Here is an 18,394-nt window from a genome sequence, read left to right as displayed (position 1 = left end):
TCTCCTGAAGCAGTCAAAAAGGAGGCACTCTAACTATCAAATTAAGACCTTCAGTAAATCAATCCTTGGAGAATTGGGGAGGGATTTTATTTCTCTCCTTCCCATTTACTTTCAAAGCCGTAGGATCTTAGCATTACTTATGATTTGTGATTCTCTTCTAAAAATGTGTGTGTTACTCAGGAAATAAGTTTTCAGCTCAATTAGTATTCAAGTTTTTATTCACAGTTATTCTCAGTTTCACATTCAACTTAGGTAAATAACACTACTCCTTTACAAATTTTAGGCACAACATAAGCATTGTTCTTTTTTGAAATCATTTAAAAATTTTTTTCAATTACCGTTGACATACATTATTATATTAGTCTCAGGTGTACAGTCCAGTGATTAGACACCTTACTAAGTGATCATCCTGATAAATTTTGGACCTGACACCATACATAGTTATTAGAATATTATTGACTATATTCCCCATGCTGTACTTTACATCCCCATACCTATCCTGTCACAACCATTTTTATTTCTTAGTTCCTTCACCCTTTTCATCTCTCCTCCAAACCCTGCTTCCATTTGGCAACCATCAAAATGTTCTCTGTAACTATGATTCTGTTTCTGTTCTGCTTGTTCATTTATTTTGTTTTTTAGATTAAATTGTTGATAGATATGTATTCATTGCCATTTTATTGTTCATAATCTGAATCTTTTCCTCTTCCTCTTCCTTCTTCTTCTCCTCCTCCTCTTCCTTCTTCTCCTTCCCCTTCCTCTCCCTCTCCTTCTTCTTCTTCCCCTTTAGCATTTCATATAATACTGGTTTGATGGTGATGAACTCCTTTAGCTTTTTCCTATCTGAGAAGCTCTTTATCTGTCCTTTGATTATAAATGATAGCTTTGCTGGATAGAGTAATCTTGGTTGTAGGTCCTTGCTTTTCATCACTTTGAATATTATCGCCAATACCTCTAGCTTGCAAAGATTCTGTTGAGAAATCAGCTTACCATTTTACAGGGGCTCACTTATAGGTAACTAACTGCTTTTCTCTCGTTGCTTTTAAGGTTGTCTCTTTGTCTTTAAACTTTGGCATCTTAATTATGATGTGTCTTGGTGTAGGCCTCTAGGGATTCATTGTTTCTGGGATTCTTTGCACTTCCTGAACTTGTATGTGTTTTTTCCCCCACCCAGTTAGGGAAGTTTTCTGTTATACTTTTTCAAATAGGTTTTAAATTTCTTCTCCTCTCTCTTCTCCTTCTGACACCCTCTGATGTGAACATTGGTGCATTTGAGGATGTCCCAGAGGCTTATGGTATCCTCATTTAAAAAATTGTTTTGTATTTTTGCTGTTCTGGTTTGGTGTTTTTGCTTCCTTATATTCCAAATCACTGATTTGATTCTTGGCTTTATTTACTCTACTGTTGATTTTCTGTAAATTATTTTTCATTTCAGTTAGTGTATCTTCATTTATGACCGGTTGTTTTTTAATGTTGTTGAACTTCTCACTAAGTTCATTGAGCACCCTTATAACCAGTGTTTTGAACTCCACATCTAGTAAATTGTTTGTCTTCATTTTTAAAAAATATTTTTTCTAGAGTTTCAGTCTATTCTTTCATCTGGGACATGTGTCTTTGTCTCCTCATTTTGGCAGTTTCCCTGTGTTTGTTTTTATGTATTATGCAGAGCTGCTGTGTCTCTTAGGCTTGGTAGCGTGGCCCAGTATAGTAGGTGTTCTGTAGAGTCCGATGGCACAACCTTCCCAGCCACGCAAGCTGGGTACTTGAAGTGTACACTTTGCGGGCTGTGTACACCACTCCTGTTGTAGTTGAACCTTGGTTGCAGTTGGTGTGTCAGTGTGAGGGATTGACCCCTAGGCCAATTGACTGCAAGGACTGGCTACTACTACTAACCACAGACCTCTTACCACTGTCAGAGGATCAGCTGTTCATGGGCTCACTCCACCAAGCAGGACTTACTTCAGCGGGGCTCTGGTACCTGCTGAGTCTCTCCATTAGGTATGTTGCTTGTGGAGGTGGTTGGGTGCTGGTACTTTGATGTGGTCTGAAGCTGTCTACTGGGTATACTGGCTTTGGGTCTTATGAGGAAGTATAGGCCACAGTTGGCTGCTGCCTGTATTTATCTGGGGCTACCTGACAGGAGCTACAAAGTGATCTGCAGATGGCTGCTACTTGTGGGCTTGGAGGTGTGCAGACAAGGCCAAGATGTGAACCAAGGCTGGCTGATGCTCATGTCAGGGCTAGGAATACTTATTGAAAGGTGCAGGGGATACTAAGGCCAGATGCTGCTTGTTTGAGAGATTTTAGGAAACTGAAACATTAGCCAAGATAGGCCATTCACATGGAAAAGTCCCTGGAAACAGCTTCTGTGGGCCTAAAAGTTGAGTGCAGTGAGGGCTTAGGGAATCACCAAGGAGAGGCAAACAGTGTGAACCAGGTTGATGGAGACTCAGATATGGCCCCTTCCTGTTGGCTCTGTTGGGGAGGGTTCATTAAAGGAACAATGGCTTCTGCTAGCCCTTCTGTCTGGGAGAAAGTTGCTCCACCCTAGCTCTTGCTCTGATGCTGTACAGTGTAGTTCCTCCCCATATGTCCCTGGTTCCTTTCAAGCTGCTGCCCCAGTGCAAGAGCTCAGAGGGAGTGAGTCTGAGTAACTCCTTGCACAGGCCCTTTTACAGGAATGCCTGAGATTTCAGCCCTTTGTCTTACTCAGCCAAATCCCTGTTGGTTTTTACAGCCAGAAGTTATGGGAACTTCTCTTCCTGGCTCTGGAACCCTGGGCTTGGGAGCCTTGTGTGGAGCTGGGGTGGAGCTCCACTCCTCAGGGTGGACCTCTGCAACTAAGATATCCCTCCCAGTTTTTATCTGCTACATGTGGATGTGGGACTAGCCTGTTCTTTTTCTCTGCTCCTCCTACCAGTCTCGATGTGTCTTCCTCTTTAGTTTTCTAATTGTAGGACTTCCATTCAGCCAGATTTTAGGTGGTTCTGAATGATGGTTTTCTGTAGTTTAGTTGTAATTTTGATGTGATTGTAGGAGGAAGTAAGTACTGTGTTTACCTACACATCCATCTTTACCAAAGTCTCATTACTCTTTTTTTATAGCACCATTATTTATTTTTAAATTTATTTTTGGCTGTATTTTTATTATCATTTATCCCCTTATATGCCCCCACCCCCCGCCATAACCACACTGTTGTCCACGAGTCCTTTTTTCTTTTTGCTCCATCACTCCACCCCCTAACTTTCTACCCAGAGCTGTCAGCCTGCTGTCTATGAGTTTGTCTCTATTTTGCTTGGTAGTTAGTTTTTTCAATACATTCCGCATGTAAGCGAAATCATACATTGTTTGTGTTTCTCTGACTGGCTTTTTTCACTTAGCATAATGTTCTCTAGGTCTGTCCATGTTGTTGCAAAGGGTAAACTTTCTCTTTTTTTTGTGGCCGAGTACAATTCCATTGTGTAGTTGTTTTGTCCTCTCATCTATTGATGGACACTTGGGCTACTTCCATATTGTGGTGATTGTAAATGACACTGCAATGAACGTAGGAATGCTTATATTCTTTCAGATTAGTGTTTTGCATTAGTTTGGATATATTCCCAGAAGTGAGACCTCTGGGATAAAAGGTAGATCCAGTTTTAATTTTTTGAGTTAACTCCAAAATGCTTTCCACAGAGGCTGCACCCGTCTGCATTCCCAACAACAATACAAAAAGGTTTCCCTCCACATCCTTGCCAACACTTGTTGTTTGTTGATTTATCAATGATGGCCATTTTGACAGATGTGAGATGGCATCTCATTGTGGTTTTAATTTGCCTTTCTTTGATGATTAGTGAAGTGGAGCATCTTTTCATATGTCTTTTGGCCATTTGTATGTCCTCTCTGAAGAAGTGTCTATTCAGGGACTTTCATGGAAAGGAAGAATTAACATCATTAAAATGTCCATAGTCCTCAAAGCAATCTATAGACTCAGTGAAATCTCCATGAAGAGTCCTATGACATATTTCACAGAACTAGACCAAATATTTCAAAAGTTTATATGGGACCCTAGAAGGCTCCACATGGCAACAGCAACCCTGAGAAAGAAGAGCAAAGTTGGAGGATACACTCTACCAAATATCAAACTATACTATAAGGCCATAGTAATCAAAACAGCCTGGCAGTGGCATAAAAGCACACACATAGGTCAATGGAACAGAATAGTCCAGAAATAAACCCGCACCTTTATAGTCAATTAATATTTGAGAGAGGAAGCAAGCACATGCAATGAACTAAAGATAGTTTATTTGAAAAATGGCATTGGGAAAATTGGACAGATACATACAGAAAAATGAAAGTAGGCCACCTTCTTATGCCACACAGAAGAGTAAGTTCAAAGTAGATCAAAGACTTAAATGGTAGACCCCAAAACATAAAAACCCTAGAAGAAAACATAGGCAGCAAAGTCTTAGACATTGTAGAAATTTTTTATTTGGTATACATCCCAATGTAGATATGTGGACAGAGGGGTCCCCAGTCATTGTTTCATACAGTAAAGGGGTCTCACCAATAGGCAGTTTTGCCCTTTCTCATCCAATTTCTGCTTTTGGTTGGCTTTGTGGAAGAAGCAACTTAGGAAAAACATGATATTAATTTATGGAGAAGGGTTTGGAATCTAGTATTTCTTACAGGCTCTTCAACAACTCTTTTTATTTTTTTTCTTTGTAAGGTCATTTGGGGTTACTCTGTTCCCTTGGTTTATGGCTACATGACCTGGTCCAGGCCTCGTGACTCAAGCTTCTGAGACCATGACAACATCTTCCTAGCTTGGTGTCCTGCCTTCAGTCTTTGCTCTGCTTCCATATTATTGAAAACAATTAGACTGCCCTCTTCATAGTCCTTCAGCTATCACAACCATGCTAAAAACCTACTATAGCATGTATAGAGGCCTTCCCTTGGATGCCCCGTGTAATATACTACTTTCCTAAGAATGTGAATGCCTAAGGCTTATAGAGAACTTACACGTTGCTAAACACTATTATAAGTGCCTTACAAACATTGACTGACTAGTTTTCCAGACAGCCTAATGAAGGTAGGTACAGTGATCAACCCATTTTCTGGATGAGGAAACAGAGGCACAGAGAGTTTAAGGAGCTTGCCCAAGGTCAAACAGCTGGTAAGTGAAGCCATTCTGACCTTAGCATCTCCCTTCTTGACCATTTCCCCATGCTGCCTCCATAACTTTCCTAGCACATCTCTTCACCTCACTTTGGCCAGCCTACTCTTCGTACTGCTACCTCCCTGCCTCTTACTGACAGACTCAGATCAAGTCTCACCTCCTCCAACAAACCTCCTCCAGTTTATACATATCTTCTTGTTTGAACTCTTTCTGTGCTGAGTGTTATGGCAACTCAGTTTAAGGCTGCATGTGTCCTAATGGTTTCATGTGTTGATTAAAACTCTCCAACTGGTCAGAAGCACTTTGAGGGCTAATTCAAAGACCTAGGACTTTGTTAGTGCAGAGTAGCACTGAGCCCACTAATAGTACTTAATAAATGTTACCTAGTCATGATCTTGGGGAAACTGAGGCACTTTTCTCCCATTAAAATATGCTTCCTCCCTCCCTTCTTATCTCCTTATATTTATGGAAGTCCAGTCTTAACAGAGCAAATAGTATATAATAATTTCACCTGGAATTAACTTATATTCACAGGTTAATCCCACAGATACACCTTGGTTTAAAGCCTTCTAAATTAGATTGTAAGTGAGAATTATCTTATATTCCTGTATGTATCTGCACTCCCTAGAGTGCATACTGTAGCACAGAGCAGAGACTCAATAGACCTTATCAGTGAGCAGTAAGTCACTAAATTGGGCCTGTACTGGTGTTTCAGTTTTTCAGAGTAATGGTTATTTGCTTATTTAACAAATATATCTGCCCTAGTCCCATGAGGTGGTTAGAAAATTTGTTGAGGGAAAAGTAATAAAATGTGCTTACATTTCCTCTTTGGTTTTCTAGGCTAATCATTGGCGAACTTTATTTAACACTTTTGGTATCCTAAGAGTCTCTGTGGAGCAGAACAGCTTTCAGTTAACTTGGCAAATCATTACACGAGAAAACAGAAGGGTCAGCATAAGCACTCTCTACTAATTAGTTGGTAATTGATGTACAATAGACTGGTGGGACGTTAGAATATAAATTTTGGGGAATGGTGTCTAATACATCTTTATATCTTTACGAGGTGATTTGGAGCTGTGCATTCTTAATAACATCTTATCAGGGGTGCCCAAGTGGTGAGGAATGGGAATGAGGCTTCGCGTCCAGGAATCCAGGGAACTGAGTGGTACAGGAAGGAATACGATATATTTTAATCTCTCAGGGTATGAATACAGTTCCATTTAATGCAGGGATGAAATGAAATGAGTAATGCTGGTGATTCCATACTTTGTGGCCAACATTCCTGAATGCTGACTAAGGTTGGAAGAGTGTTGGTGTGAAAGTTATCTTTGTGGGATAAACTTGGTAGATTCAAGCTGAACTTCTTTGTCGTAGAATATTGCATGATTCATGGGAACCTTCATTAATCTGGATTCTATGTGACCTATTTATTGGCTGGGACAAAGTAACTCACTTTGGAATAGAGTCACAAAAATAGTCTTTCTGTGACCTCCTACTTTTTAAACTTGATCTCCTAAATCTTTATCAACCAGCTATAAAACAGTCAATCTTGCTCTAACTTGCTTCCATAGCCATCGCTGTCTTATGCTGTCATTTACCACCATGTGGCCTCTTCCTCACGTTCAGTTTTATGTCATCCTTCAGCCTTCCTCCCCATCTCCACCAGATTAATCTTGGATGAACTTGGTATCCAGCAGGGGTACACCCCTATCTGTAGCACACTGCCCCAGATGCGTGTCCGAGGGCCAACTGAATCAGCCTCATCTGGCTTAGTTGGTTTGAGATGGAGCCTGTAAATTTGTATTTTTTGAAAAACTTTCCTGGTAACACGAACGCTCCAGCCAGGTTTGCAGCCATTGGCGAACTCAGACTGACTGAACCAGCCTTCTAAGCTCTGTTTTCTCCCTTTCTTCTGGTTTCCCTTTTCCCTTTTGCAGGCAGTCCTGACTTTTCCTCATTTTCCCCAGTATACACCATGCCTCCTCTCTTGTTTTCATATTTACATCCTACCATCTCTTTCTTATTCATGTGTTCATTCTTCATGTTTTAATTTATTGTTTTCCAAAGTGTGGTACTTAGGATGCCAGTCTTAAGAGAGTCCATAAGAGAAGAAAATCACCCTAAACAGGTATATTTTGCATGCTATTTGCTCCTCTGGGAGGTTTATTATATGCACTTGATTTTTTTTCAAAGGCATGCAGTGGTTTTGGACAGAATATTTGTGGTACTCAGAATGTCATCCACTCAGATCCTTATCTGAGCAGTAAACATATTTTTAAAAAACATTATGCAGTCACTAAAAAGTGGTATTTAAAAATGAAAACTAGTGCACATGTAGTTGGCACATCTGGCAGTCAGAAAAGTTATAGTTTGTTTACAGAGGATGACAAGCCAAGGAACATTCTAACTTGGCCAGTTGGAAACTTTCTCTGTCTGTGGTGGCACCTGGGTTAAAAAAAATTGGCTTCAGATTCCAAATAGATAGAACATTGGAAATAGGTAGAGAATTAAATAGACTAATTTACTATCTTGTTGCATGCAAAGAATTGTGAACTTTTATTTCAAAAAGGTGAATGGAGCAAAAATGTGATCACAGTCATGAATAATAATAACAACAAACACAACAGTAGCTGCTAATACATTGAGTACCTACTATGTGTTAGACAATGTGCAGATGAGAAGACACAGACATGGAGATGAGGCACACAAATGTTTAAGTAACATGCCCAAGTAACACAACTAACAGGGTGCCGGGTGCATCCTAGGCAGACTGGCGAGCCCACACTTTAAATGCTGCACAATTCTGAGTAGTCTGAAGGTATTCATCCTGTCTAGAATTATGACCAAAAAATTAGATGGTTACATTGAGCCCAGTGGCCCAAGGTCAAATTGTTGTTTGCCTCTATCTTTGAGACAAATGATGCCATTTCCCAGAACATTCTCACAGCTGTGTCACAAATATTACCTATTCCCAAGAAATTTACCATTTAGCCTGAGGCTTCAAGGATGCCATATGTGAAACTTACCAGAAGCTGTCACTCCTCTATGGTAGATGGGGTTCAAGTTGACCAGTGTATTTGGGAGTGGAGGGTAATACAGTAAAAATGATGGAGATGCTGGGAAGTTAGCAGTACTGTGGAAATGTGTCAAAGGATGGACTTAGTTGGAGTTTGTTATTGAAAAACAGCACTGCCTGTTTTTCAATTTTAAAAAGAAAACCTGGAGGATTTTGGTTGAAAAATCTGTCAGTATTTGATATTCCTGTACATAACTATCTTTTCATTCATTCATTTTTTTAAATTGTTCAAGTACAGTTGTCTCCATTTTCCCTTGACCACTACCCCTACCCCAACCCTCCCCACCTCCCACCATAGATCCTACCCCCCTTTGGCTTTGTCCGCGGGTCCTTTATACATGTTCCTTTACTACTTCCCCCCCTTTACCCCCATTATCCCTCTCCCTCCTCTCCTCTTGTTAGTGTAATTTTGTTCTTTATTTCAGTATCTCTGTTATATTTTGCTTTCTTGTTTTGTTGATTAGGTTCCACTTAAAGGTGAGATCATATGGTATTTGTCTTTCACCACCTGGCTTATTTCACTTAGCATAATGCTCTCCAGATCCATCCATTCTGTTGTGAAGGGTGGGAACTCCTTTCTTTCTGCTGCACAGTATTCCATCGTGTAAATGTACTGTAGTTTTTGATCCACTCATTTACTGATGGACACTTAGGTTGCTTCTAGCACTTGGCTATTGTAAATTGTGCTGCTCTGAACATTGGGGTGCATAGGTTCTTTTGGATTGGTGTTTCAGGGTTCTTCGGGTATCTTCCCAGCAGTGGAATTGCTGGGTCAAAAGGCAGCTCCATTTTTAGTTTTCTGAGGAAATACCATGCTCTTCTCTACAGTGGCTGCACCAGACTGCAATCCCACCAAAGTGCACTAGGTTTCCCTTTTGTCCGCAACCTCACCAACACTTGTTTGTTTGTTGGTTTGTTTATGATGGCCATTCTCATTATTGTGCAATGGTATCTGATTGTGATTTTAATCTGCATCATTCATTCATTTCTACTTAACTTCATTGACAGACTTTATTGTTTGTGCTCTGTTCAGGCTCTGCTCAGGCCTAGAGCTAGGTGCTGAGGAAGCAGAGATTCCTTAAACAAGTACTTTACTTTTAAAGAGCAGAAAAGTATATAAGGGGAGAAGATGGCAGGCATGTATTTCAGTCCCCTGAAGGTTTTGTGGCAGATGTGTTATGAGAGACTGCAGGGAAATGAAAAGAAGAATTGGTCCTACCTTCCCAGTATGCAGTGGGAGTGGGGGAAGTCAGAGGGAATGTGACCTTTGAATTGAGACCTTGAACATGCACTAGCTAGCACACTAGAGGTGTGCCCTAGATAGCCAGCTCAGGGAAAGAGCGTTCTAGGCAGAGAAGATCATGAGCAAGACAAGGGTTAGAGATTCCTCAGCCATAATATTGGTACTTACCTACTTAAGGTGTGCATGTTTTCACACCAGAACATCTCTGAAATCTCAACACCATGCACTGATTTAATTTACAGCTCAGCACATGTTCTTACTGGTACATAAAATAACAGTATGCCTTACAATATATGGCATCTTAGATTTGATGTAAGAATCTGTTAATATATTTTGCCACCAAATAGTATTTCTTGGGTGTGCTGTTCTTGGTGCTAATATGTATTTGTTTTAGAGGTAGATATTAATACCTTTTTACTGAGGTGGAAGCAGGCATGAAGTGAGCGAGTTGCTTAGATAAATACACGACATTAAGTTTGACAGAATACTGACATCTAATGTTGCTTTTCTTTTAATCCTTACCCGAGGATATGTTCATTAATCTTAGAGAGACAGGAAGGAAGTGGGGGGCAGAGAGAATGAGGGGTTGGGGAGAGAGATGTGAGAAAGAAACATTGATTGGTTGCCTCTCATATGCAGCCCACCCAGGGATGGAACCCATAACCTAGGTGTGTGCCCTGATCGGGATTGAACTTTTTTGGTGTGTGAGACAACACCCCAAGGAACCGAACCACTCAGCCAGGGCTGATGTTGCTGTTAATAGCTGTGACTGATAGGGATGGGACCTGAGCAGAGAATTCGAGTGTCTTTTTTACTGGACTAGGCTATGAACCATCACATTGCCTTTTTTCCAAGATAAAGGAGGATTTGAAAAGCAAATGGCATGCAGTTTGTTGGCATTTAATATACTAAGTTATGGTTATTGCACAAAAACATATCCACTACTCTTAATAATGACATGAAACCCTTATATGGTACAGTGTTAGGAGTTATGAAGACAGATTCACCATCTATAACTGACCTTTCAAGGCACAAGAAGATGCATCGGGTATAAGCTGCAGGGAAAGAGGTAGAGGGAAGGTTCTGGCTTGTGTATCTTAAAAAAATTAGAATTTTCTCTCAGAGCTAATGATCTTGGAAAGTATCCACAGAGCAAACAAAGCATTGAGCACCTTTAAGCAACCAAGTGCCGTGAAAATATACCCTGGTGGAATGTATTTATGCTCTGTCCATGAATCCCTGTGTGACCTTGGGCAAGTCCATTACCACTTGGATTTTAGTTTTCCAAAGGGCTGGACTATATACCAGGTTTCCTGCCAGGTAATGATGTTGTTACTCTCCCAGCATTTTTAAGATCTGGTTTCATTAATGGGAGCATAGTGATTGCTCTAAGGTCTTGTTTATTTTTCAGTTTTGTGGGCTCTTGGGAGAGAATGTTACAGAAGATGACGGTCTTTTGGGGAAAACAAAATGGGAAATTATACCTCCTAGGACTAATATACCCCCTAGGACTAAGGAAAGTTACAGGGATGCTTTTCCACCTACTTTATCCCAAATATATCAATGAGGGAGATGGGAAATTTTGTGCGAAAAATTTAGAGCCTCATTTGTTAAAAACTGAGATCATATTTATTTTTGTTTGTTTGAAATGGGAACAGAGTGTGCAGTCACTGAGACTTGACCAGGTAGTTTGCAAAGAAGGTTTGAAAAAATACATCCGTGCAGAAAGAATGTCTAAAATGATTCAACCATTATTATTTTTTTTGTAAGTGAGTCATGACAGTGTTTTTCTTTCTTCTCTTTGCTTTTCACTTTTCCCTAACAACACAGATTCTTGTGGCTTTCTTTTCTTTCTTTCTTTTTTTTTTACTTTCCTTTTTGGGTATGTACCAAATTTTACTACATTCGAAGATTGTTGGTAATAAAATGAAAAATCTATGTCTAATTAGAATGAGTGTTTTGTTTGTGGCTTTCTCATCCTTATTTTTTGAAAACTGGGTGTATGTCCAATGACAGTGTGTTGGGATGAAGAAGAGAAGTCCAGATAGGAGAGACGCAGCCAGATTATATTGTTTGAAAGAGGCTTGTAGCAAGGCCAGAATTGGAACGAAGTAAACCAGTTAAACAAGTTTGTTTGTTTGTTTTCCCAACCAGCAGCATCAACTTTCCTTGCTGGGTGCTTCAAGATATTAGTTAGTCTAGAAAAAACTTAGTTTGATGTTAGTAATCCCATTTACTTACCACCTTAAATCTTTAGTTAAGGAGATGATAAAATGATTCTTAATATCACTGGGCACTTCTACAGAGGAGCAAAATGCAAGCACATTTTGTGTAAGTGGTGATTATAGATGAGTTTCTATTGTAGCATTATTGCTTTTTCATTGCAATTGGAGGAAGATTTTTTTAAAGGTTTTATTTATTTATCTTTAGAGGAGAAGGGAAGGAAAGAGGGAGAGAAATATCAATGTATGGTTGCTTCTCGTGTGTCCCCTGCTGGGAACTGGCCTGCAACCCAGGCATGTGCCCTGACTGGGAATCGAACCGCAGTTGTTTGGTTCGTAGGCCTGCGCTCAATCCACTGAGCTACACCAGCCAGGGCTGGAGGAAGCTTTTTGGTATCACCAATACTAAAAAAGAAAAAAAATCTGGGGACTGTCTCTAAAGACGGGTCCTAACAAAAGTGTGCACATGTGTGTATTTACTGATTTCTGATATAAGGGACATGAAAGCTAACCTGATTCATTTGTTTTTAGGGGCTCTTGGCTTTGGGCCTCAGTGCAAGTCCATTGGAAAAGGCAGCTGCAACAATCTAGTGGTCACCAGCAGCCCCATGATGGTTCAGCGACTGGGACCCATTTCACCTCCAGCAAGCCAGGTCTCTACAGCATGCAACCAGATCAGTCCTAGCTTACAGAGGGCAATGAATGCAGCCAACCTGAATATACCTCCTTCAGATACCAGGTCTCAAGTTACTTTTTTTTCCCCTTCTTACGGTATAATCACACCCCAAGAGTGTTTTCCCTTCCCTTTCTGAACACACACACACACACACACACACACACACACAGACTTGCTAAAGCTACTCTTTTAATTGGGAGGTTTTTTTAGGGGAATGTGTACAAAAATTATGTGCCATAATATCTTAATTGGGAGGAATGTTTTAAATGATTTAATACCTGCTGTCTTCTAGTGTGATCGAAATTAATGCCTGGTGTGAGGTTTTGGGGGACTCACTGAAGTCTAGGGTATAAATTTGTCAATTCCTGGTGAAGCAAGTCACGTGTCACGGCCTAGACGTTGAGATGTTCCATGTGCATCTGTCTTACCTGTTCATTTTTTAGTGTATATTTTGCACTGTCTCCAGGCTGTTTTACAGGCTGTTTCGTCTGTCCACTTATTCCCCTGTCTATCCATCTACCCAAGTACCTATTAAATACCTTATGTATGCATAATACAATAATGAAAGTTTGGGGAGATAGTAGAAGAACGAAGACTGAAATCTTGAATTTCGAGACTTTGTGATGTGTCTGGGAAGACTTACTTTCATGTATGAGTTATATAACATTTCAACACAGTGTCTGATTAGGTGCCAGAATGAGTAGGTCTTAGAAATGCTGCATATCACTGTGTGGGAGAGAATTGAATAGGAAAAGGGAAACCACCCCCTCAGATGAATATATCTCTTAAGGGTCATATTGGAGGGGGCATAAAAACAAAATACTGTGCAATATTAAGGTCCATTTCTATGTCTGAAATGAATTATTTCATCTTCTAGAAGTCGCCTTCTTAAAGGAACAGAATCCAAACCTTGTGCCTCTTAGTCCTGGCTCTGTTTGAACTGACTTTGCAAAGGAATTTGACTCTTCAGACCTCTTTGTCCTCTTCTTGGCAGGGGCAGGAGGATGGGGGTGGGGGGCCGGGGGCTGGAAAGAGATTCCTTGTAGTTCTGGGATCCTTTTTCTTCTTCTTCTTCCTTCTTTTCCTTCCACCCCTCCTTCCACTTCTTGTATCTCTGCGCCGTCCTCTTAGCCACTATTTGAGACTGTAAGATTATAGCTCCTGGACCATTTTTTTACACCAGTTTTTTCATGATATGGAAACTTGTTTTTTACCTGAGGTCTTTGTGATGGAAAGCTGCTGCTGTCATTTCTCCATTGATGATTGTGTCTTGAGGGACTTCTCAGACTTGCTGAGTGTTGCATGTAAAATTAACTGTGCTGGTGGGGTAGGTGTCATTGGGAAGCCTTTGGCTTCCTGTCGGTGGCAAGTCCAGCCCATGTCTTAGAGGCAGAGAACCATAATTAATGGAGAAACTGACAGTAGGTAGGTGGGGCACATGCTGCTCCAGCCATGTACTTTAATGCAGGCTCTTTCATGGTTTGACCCGGGAAGGATTATTATCTCTGTTTTCTGGCATATTTGATTCCTTATCATAATTTTATATCATTAAAAGACAACATCTTAAAGGTGTATTGACATGTGTTTTGACTAGGTATTCTGTGAGTTCTCCTATTCTCCTAGTTCTCCTATATTTCATATATATATATATGTAGAATAGGCAAAGAAACAGGGGTTGGAAAGTGGCTTGGTGAACTAGGAAACTTAGTTTTAGCAAGTTGGAAAGGTCACATTTAGTTGTGACCCTTGGTTTGTGTGTTCTATCAGAGGAGAGAAAGGATAGGAGGCAGCAGCAGTTCAACTGGAAGGCATTTGCTATCTAGAGATAAAGATGGAGAGAGTATCAGCTTTATGTTTTATTTGGGGGGGGGTAAGTGTAGGGGAGAGAGGGCATGAACTGCGCAGTCTGAGAGAAGGCTACCCTATAGCAAGCTGTGAATTTTATTTTTCCCCTGATTATCTATATAATTCTTACTCATTGTAGAAAATGTGGAAAATATAAAAAAGCACAAGGCAGTAAATGACAGTCATCCTGAATCCAGCCACCCCTAGGCAGCCATGGGTGGAATTTTTACATACATCCTTCCAGTTCTGTGGAAACACTTAAGTTATAAGCATAGGTTTTCCTTTGTGCCTAATTGATCTAATAACCTACATAGTGTTATAATTACTTGTTCATTTAACATAAACACTTTCTTCTGTAATGAAAGTATTCACCATCATACCTAGCCAACATTCCATTTTATTTAAAAAGTATATAAATAAAACTATAATTTTATCGGTCTTTTATTATAGGGCATTTAGTTTTCTTTTATTTTACTGTTATAAGTCATACTTTATTTAATCAGTCTTATGAATACTTTGTTATATATCTCTGGTTATTAGAATAAATTCTTAGAAGTAAAATATTCTGGAAATGTATAGTTTTGAGGCTTTGATATATATTCTTAAAATAGCACTTCAGAAATAACTCAACCCATTTGTAAACTCAGAAATAGTTTGAGAGTTCTGTTCTCTTATCAAATACTAGGAATTATTATTCTTATTACTTTTGCCAATATGATGTGAAAAATGATATTTAAAAAAGTGTATCTTTTCATTATTGATAACATTGAGTAGTTTTTATAGATTTACTGACTGTATTCCTTTTTTTTGACTTTCTTTGAGGGTTTTTTTTTTTCCTGGAGTGCTTATCTTGGAAAAAGTACTCTTCCCTACCTTTGTTGGGTTATGTTTAACCCCATGATGAGAATCATGCCCTAATAGTGTACATTCGCCTTTATTAATTTCCCAACCATTTCTGACTAGCCCTGCTTAATGAGGAATCTGAACTATACCTTACCCTCCTGAAGACCCAGGAGCCATCTTGGTGTAGGCATTGCCAAAACTCTTCTTACGGGCACCATTGCAGGTATTTCCCCTAAAGTGATGAGACTGAGGTGCCGACACAACCTCATGCAGTCACTGCATGTACAAATTTGGTAAAAGTTGGGCAGTAGAAGAGCTCGGATGCTACTTGCATAGATTTTGTATACGTTTAGTTTCTCTAGTGCTTTCACATCTATTGTGATTCTACATTTTGTGATTGAATATTTATAAACTACCCCTGTTTGATAGATGATGGACCCCAGACACAAAGTCTAAGGGCTTTGCCCAATGTTGCGTAGCTTGTCAGTTACAAAGTTCAACCATCTATCTAATAATGTCATTTCAGACTCCCCAAAACACCACATTTTTCTCTTTTAAACCAGAGATTATTAAGGTAATTTCTAGAGATGGAATTTCCTAAACTTTCCTTTTAGGTTGGACTGTGTTTGCAAAGCTCAGAGAAGGCCAAGGGGGCTGAGAGTGGAGTCAGGGTTCTCTCTGTGTCAGTTCTGACATTTTACAAAGCCATCCTGTGTTTAGACACAGTGTTAATTCTTCAGGGATTTGTCCAGGCACATAGGTAAGAATTTTCATATAGAGTAGGAGATATATATATTCCTCCCCTCCCTTCCCGTCCCCACTGCCCCTCTCCTCCCCTTCCTTCTCCACACACACACACACACACACACACACACATCAGTTTGAGGAATTACATACGATGTGTAAGTTAGTATTTCTTTTGAGCTTGGCCTTGAACCATGCAATTCACATTACTCCTGTTATGTCCCCATGAAAGTTACTGAACTCTTGCTTTACTAGCCACTCTAACCTGTTTCACTGGTAGTTTCTGAGTCTTTCGTATTGTTTTTTTTTTGTTTGAACTATATTGCTTTTTTTTTTCACATACAGCTCCAAATCAACTAGTCACCAGAAATAATTTCCTAAGGGTCAGATAAACATGTGGAAATGGAGATTGCTGTCAGTAAGGTGATAGAGCCACAGCTCTTCTTCCCATAGGCATGGTGTGCACAGCAGCAGGGGTTACAGGAGAGTTCTTTGGAAGCTTTCAGTCATTTAACATATTGTTGCAGAAAGAGAACAGGAACAGTGGGTTTCAACTGTCGCTTGGTTGATGTGAAGCCTGTTATACCAGGTCCTTTAGTCAAGCAGAGCCTTATGGACCACATGTGGGATGCGATGTGGGGCACAGAGGATGTGCATGGTCCAGCTAGGTGACCGCCTATCAAATGCTGCTTCATACGCAGTCCTGTAAGAAATTTGGTCCTTAAGTAGAAGTTATTTTAAAAATTCAGTTTATTTACCTCACAGGCCATAGCAAATGAAATAATGAATGTATAGGGAAAATGCTTTGGAAGCTATAAAAGATGGTTAGTTATTATTATATTGATTATTTGTTCCCTCTCTTAATCAGCAATTTTTTGAAAACTTATTATGTATCTAACACTCTGGTGGGTACTGGGGGAGATAAAAATGCTCCATTCTGTGGAAAGGCTTTGAATTTTATTGAAGACGGTAATTGTATTGAGGAAGTTAGTTATGCTTAAGATGCAGTACAGACAATATGTAACTTCCCTGGGAAGAGGACTCTCACTGAGAGCTAGTGTATTTGGGGGAGATTTCATGGACTAGAACTTTGAAAGATAAAAGCTCTGTGTAATTGCACAGGAGGGATGCAGGCTACTAGTCCAAGGCCTTTATTTTTGGAAGTTTTGTTCCTATACGTGTTTGAAATAGAAAAGAGAGTTCTCTGTGTATCATTGCCTTAGTGAATAGAATAGAATAGAATATAGACTTTCCTTTCTGAAACATATATGATAACTGTCTTAGAAAACTGATGTTTGAGGAGTTAACATGCCTGCATGGGGTTATGCTTAAATTTAAACTGAGCTACAGTCAGGCATAATTTGAGAAAAGTAGGAAACATATCTGGATAATGGAACAAATAAACATGTCTCAACATAGGCTGCCCTCAAACCAAATAGCATAATATAGAAAGTACGTACAGGTAGATAAATGCTTTCTGCCTGCTATTCACTGCTTGAAAATCTGAAACACTCCAGAGTGACAGTGACCAGGCAAATGCATCATTTGAAAATGCTCCATAAACTTTCTCAACCTCAGGGTGTAAAGCAAAGGACATTGTCTGCCTCATACACAACAAAACTACTGATTTGGCTTGGGTCAGAATGTAATTCCTGGATCTCCCTGGAGAAGAGACCAAGAGGTTCTTGACATTCTATCACCAGGAACCTTCAGCTGAGCTCTGCAGGGAGAGCTGCATGCTGCGGGTGTGCTGGGAAAATAATTGAAGTGTCCATGGGGAATTAAAAAACAGATGGCTCAGAAACCACTTTGGGGCTTGCAAAAGGACTTCATCCCAAATACAAGAATTTAGACCAAGAAAAAAATCTGTCAGGGGCAACTGGACGTATATTCTTTCTGTGTTTGTCATTGGTAAACATTACTTCACCTGATAGAAACATCGTATCCACCATGGTGTTATCTATCACCTTATACTATGCACTTCTGAGCTGAGATATTTCCTGGCTGATATCTCCTGCTTGTAGGAAACAGTGTTCCTGGCTTCCATTTTGGAAAAAGGAGCAAGAAGAACAGAAGGGATGAGAATGCTTCTCCTTTCTCTTTTGCAACAGGCTGCTTGTTCAGCAGCTGGAAGTAGTATATGGGTTTGCTCTGGAAAGACATCTATATATTTTTTTGATTACTTTTTGTAAGAAAAAAAAGGGTTTCTGCAAAACACCAATGCAGGTACATATAAATAAACCAGGTTTTTCTGATATGCCCCATATCCGAGTTGAAAAGTACAGTGAGTTATATCTAGCCTTTGTGACAAATTTTGCATCCAAGGGAAAAAACTTTTCAGTGAGTTTTAAGGCAACAATGTCATCGCAAAACAAAATGAATTTTAAAGTGGCCAGACTGCATTACAAACCATTTTGGTATGCATGTAAATATTGTGACATGAGGCATGTTTTGAAAAAGGGCAGGAAGAACAGGAGAGGAATTACTCCAAAGTTAAGAAGTGATTATCAGGTATCCTGGATGACCCTTTGACATTGAGGATTTACTTTTTTTTCAACTGAAGCATGGGTTTATGTTTTACCTCACC

The 18,394-nt window shown here is 39.8% G+C and overlaps 1 protein-coding gene across 3 annotated transcripts in view; it reads left to right on the top strand.

Annotated features, from left to right (window-relative positions):
- GLIS3 (GLIS family zinc finger 3) overlaps nucleotides 1-18,394 on the top strand; it is a 464,054-nt gene that overhangs the window by 139,678 nt on the left and 305,982 nt on the right. For all 3 annotated transcript variants that reach the window (XM_037061760.1, XM_037061758.1, XM_037061759.1), the window contains one exon: nucleotides 12,231-12,438. In XM_037061760.1, coding sequence (XP_036917655.1) covers nucleotides 12,231-12,438 — 208 coding nt within the window. The remainder of the gene's footprint in view (nucleotides 1-12,230; nucleotides 12,439-18,394) is intronic.

Source organism: Sturnira hondurensis, unplaced genomic scaffold, assembly GCF_014824575.4.
Source record: "Sturnira hondurensis isolate 20B ecotype Veracruz unplaced genomic scaffold, ASM1482457v3 Scaffold0013515, whole genome shotgun sequence".
NCBI classification, from domain to species: domain Eukaryota; kingdom Metazoa; phylum Chordata; class Mammalia; order Chiroptera; family Phyllostomidae; genus Sturnira; species Sturnira hondurensis.
The sequence above is the reverse complement of the archived record's forward strand: the minus strand, read 5'-3'. Positions and strand labels throughout refer to the sequence as shown.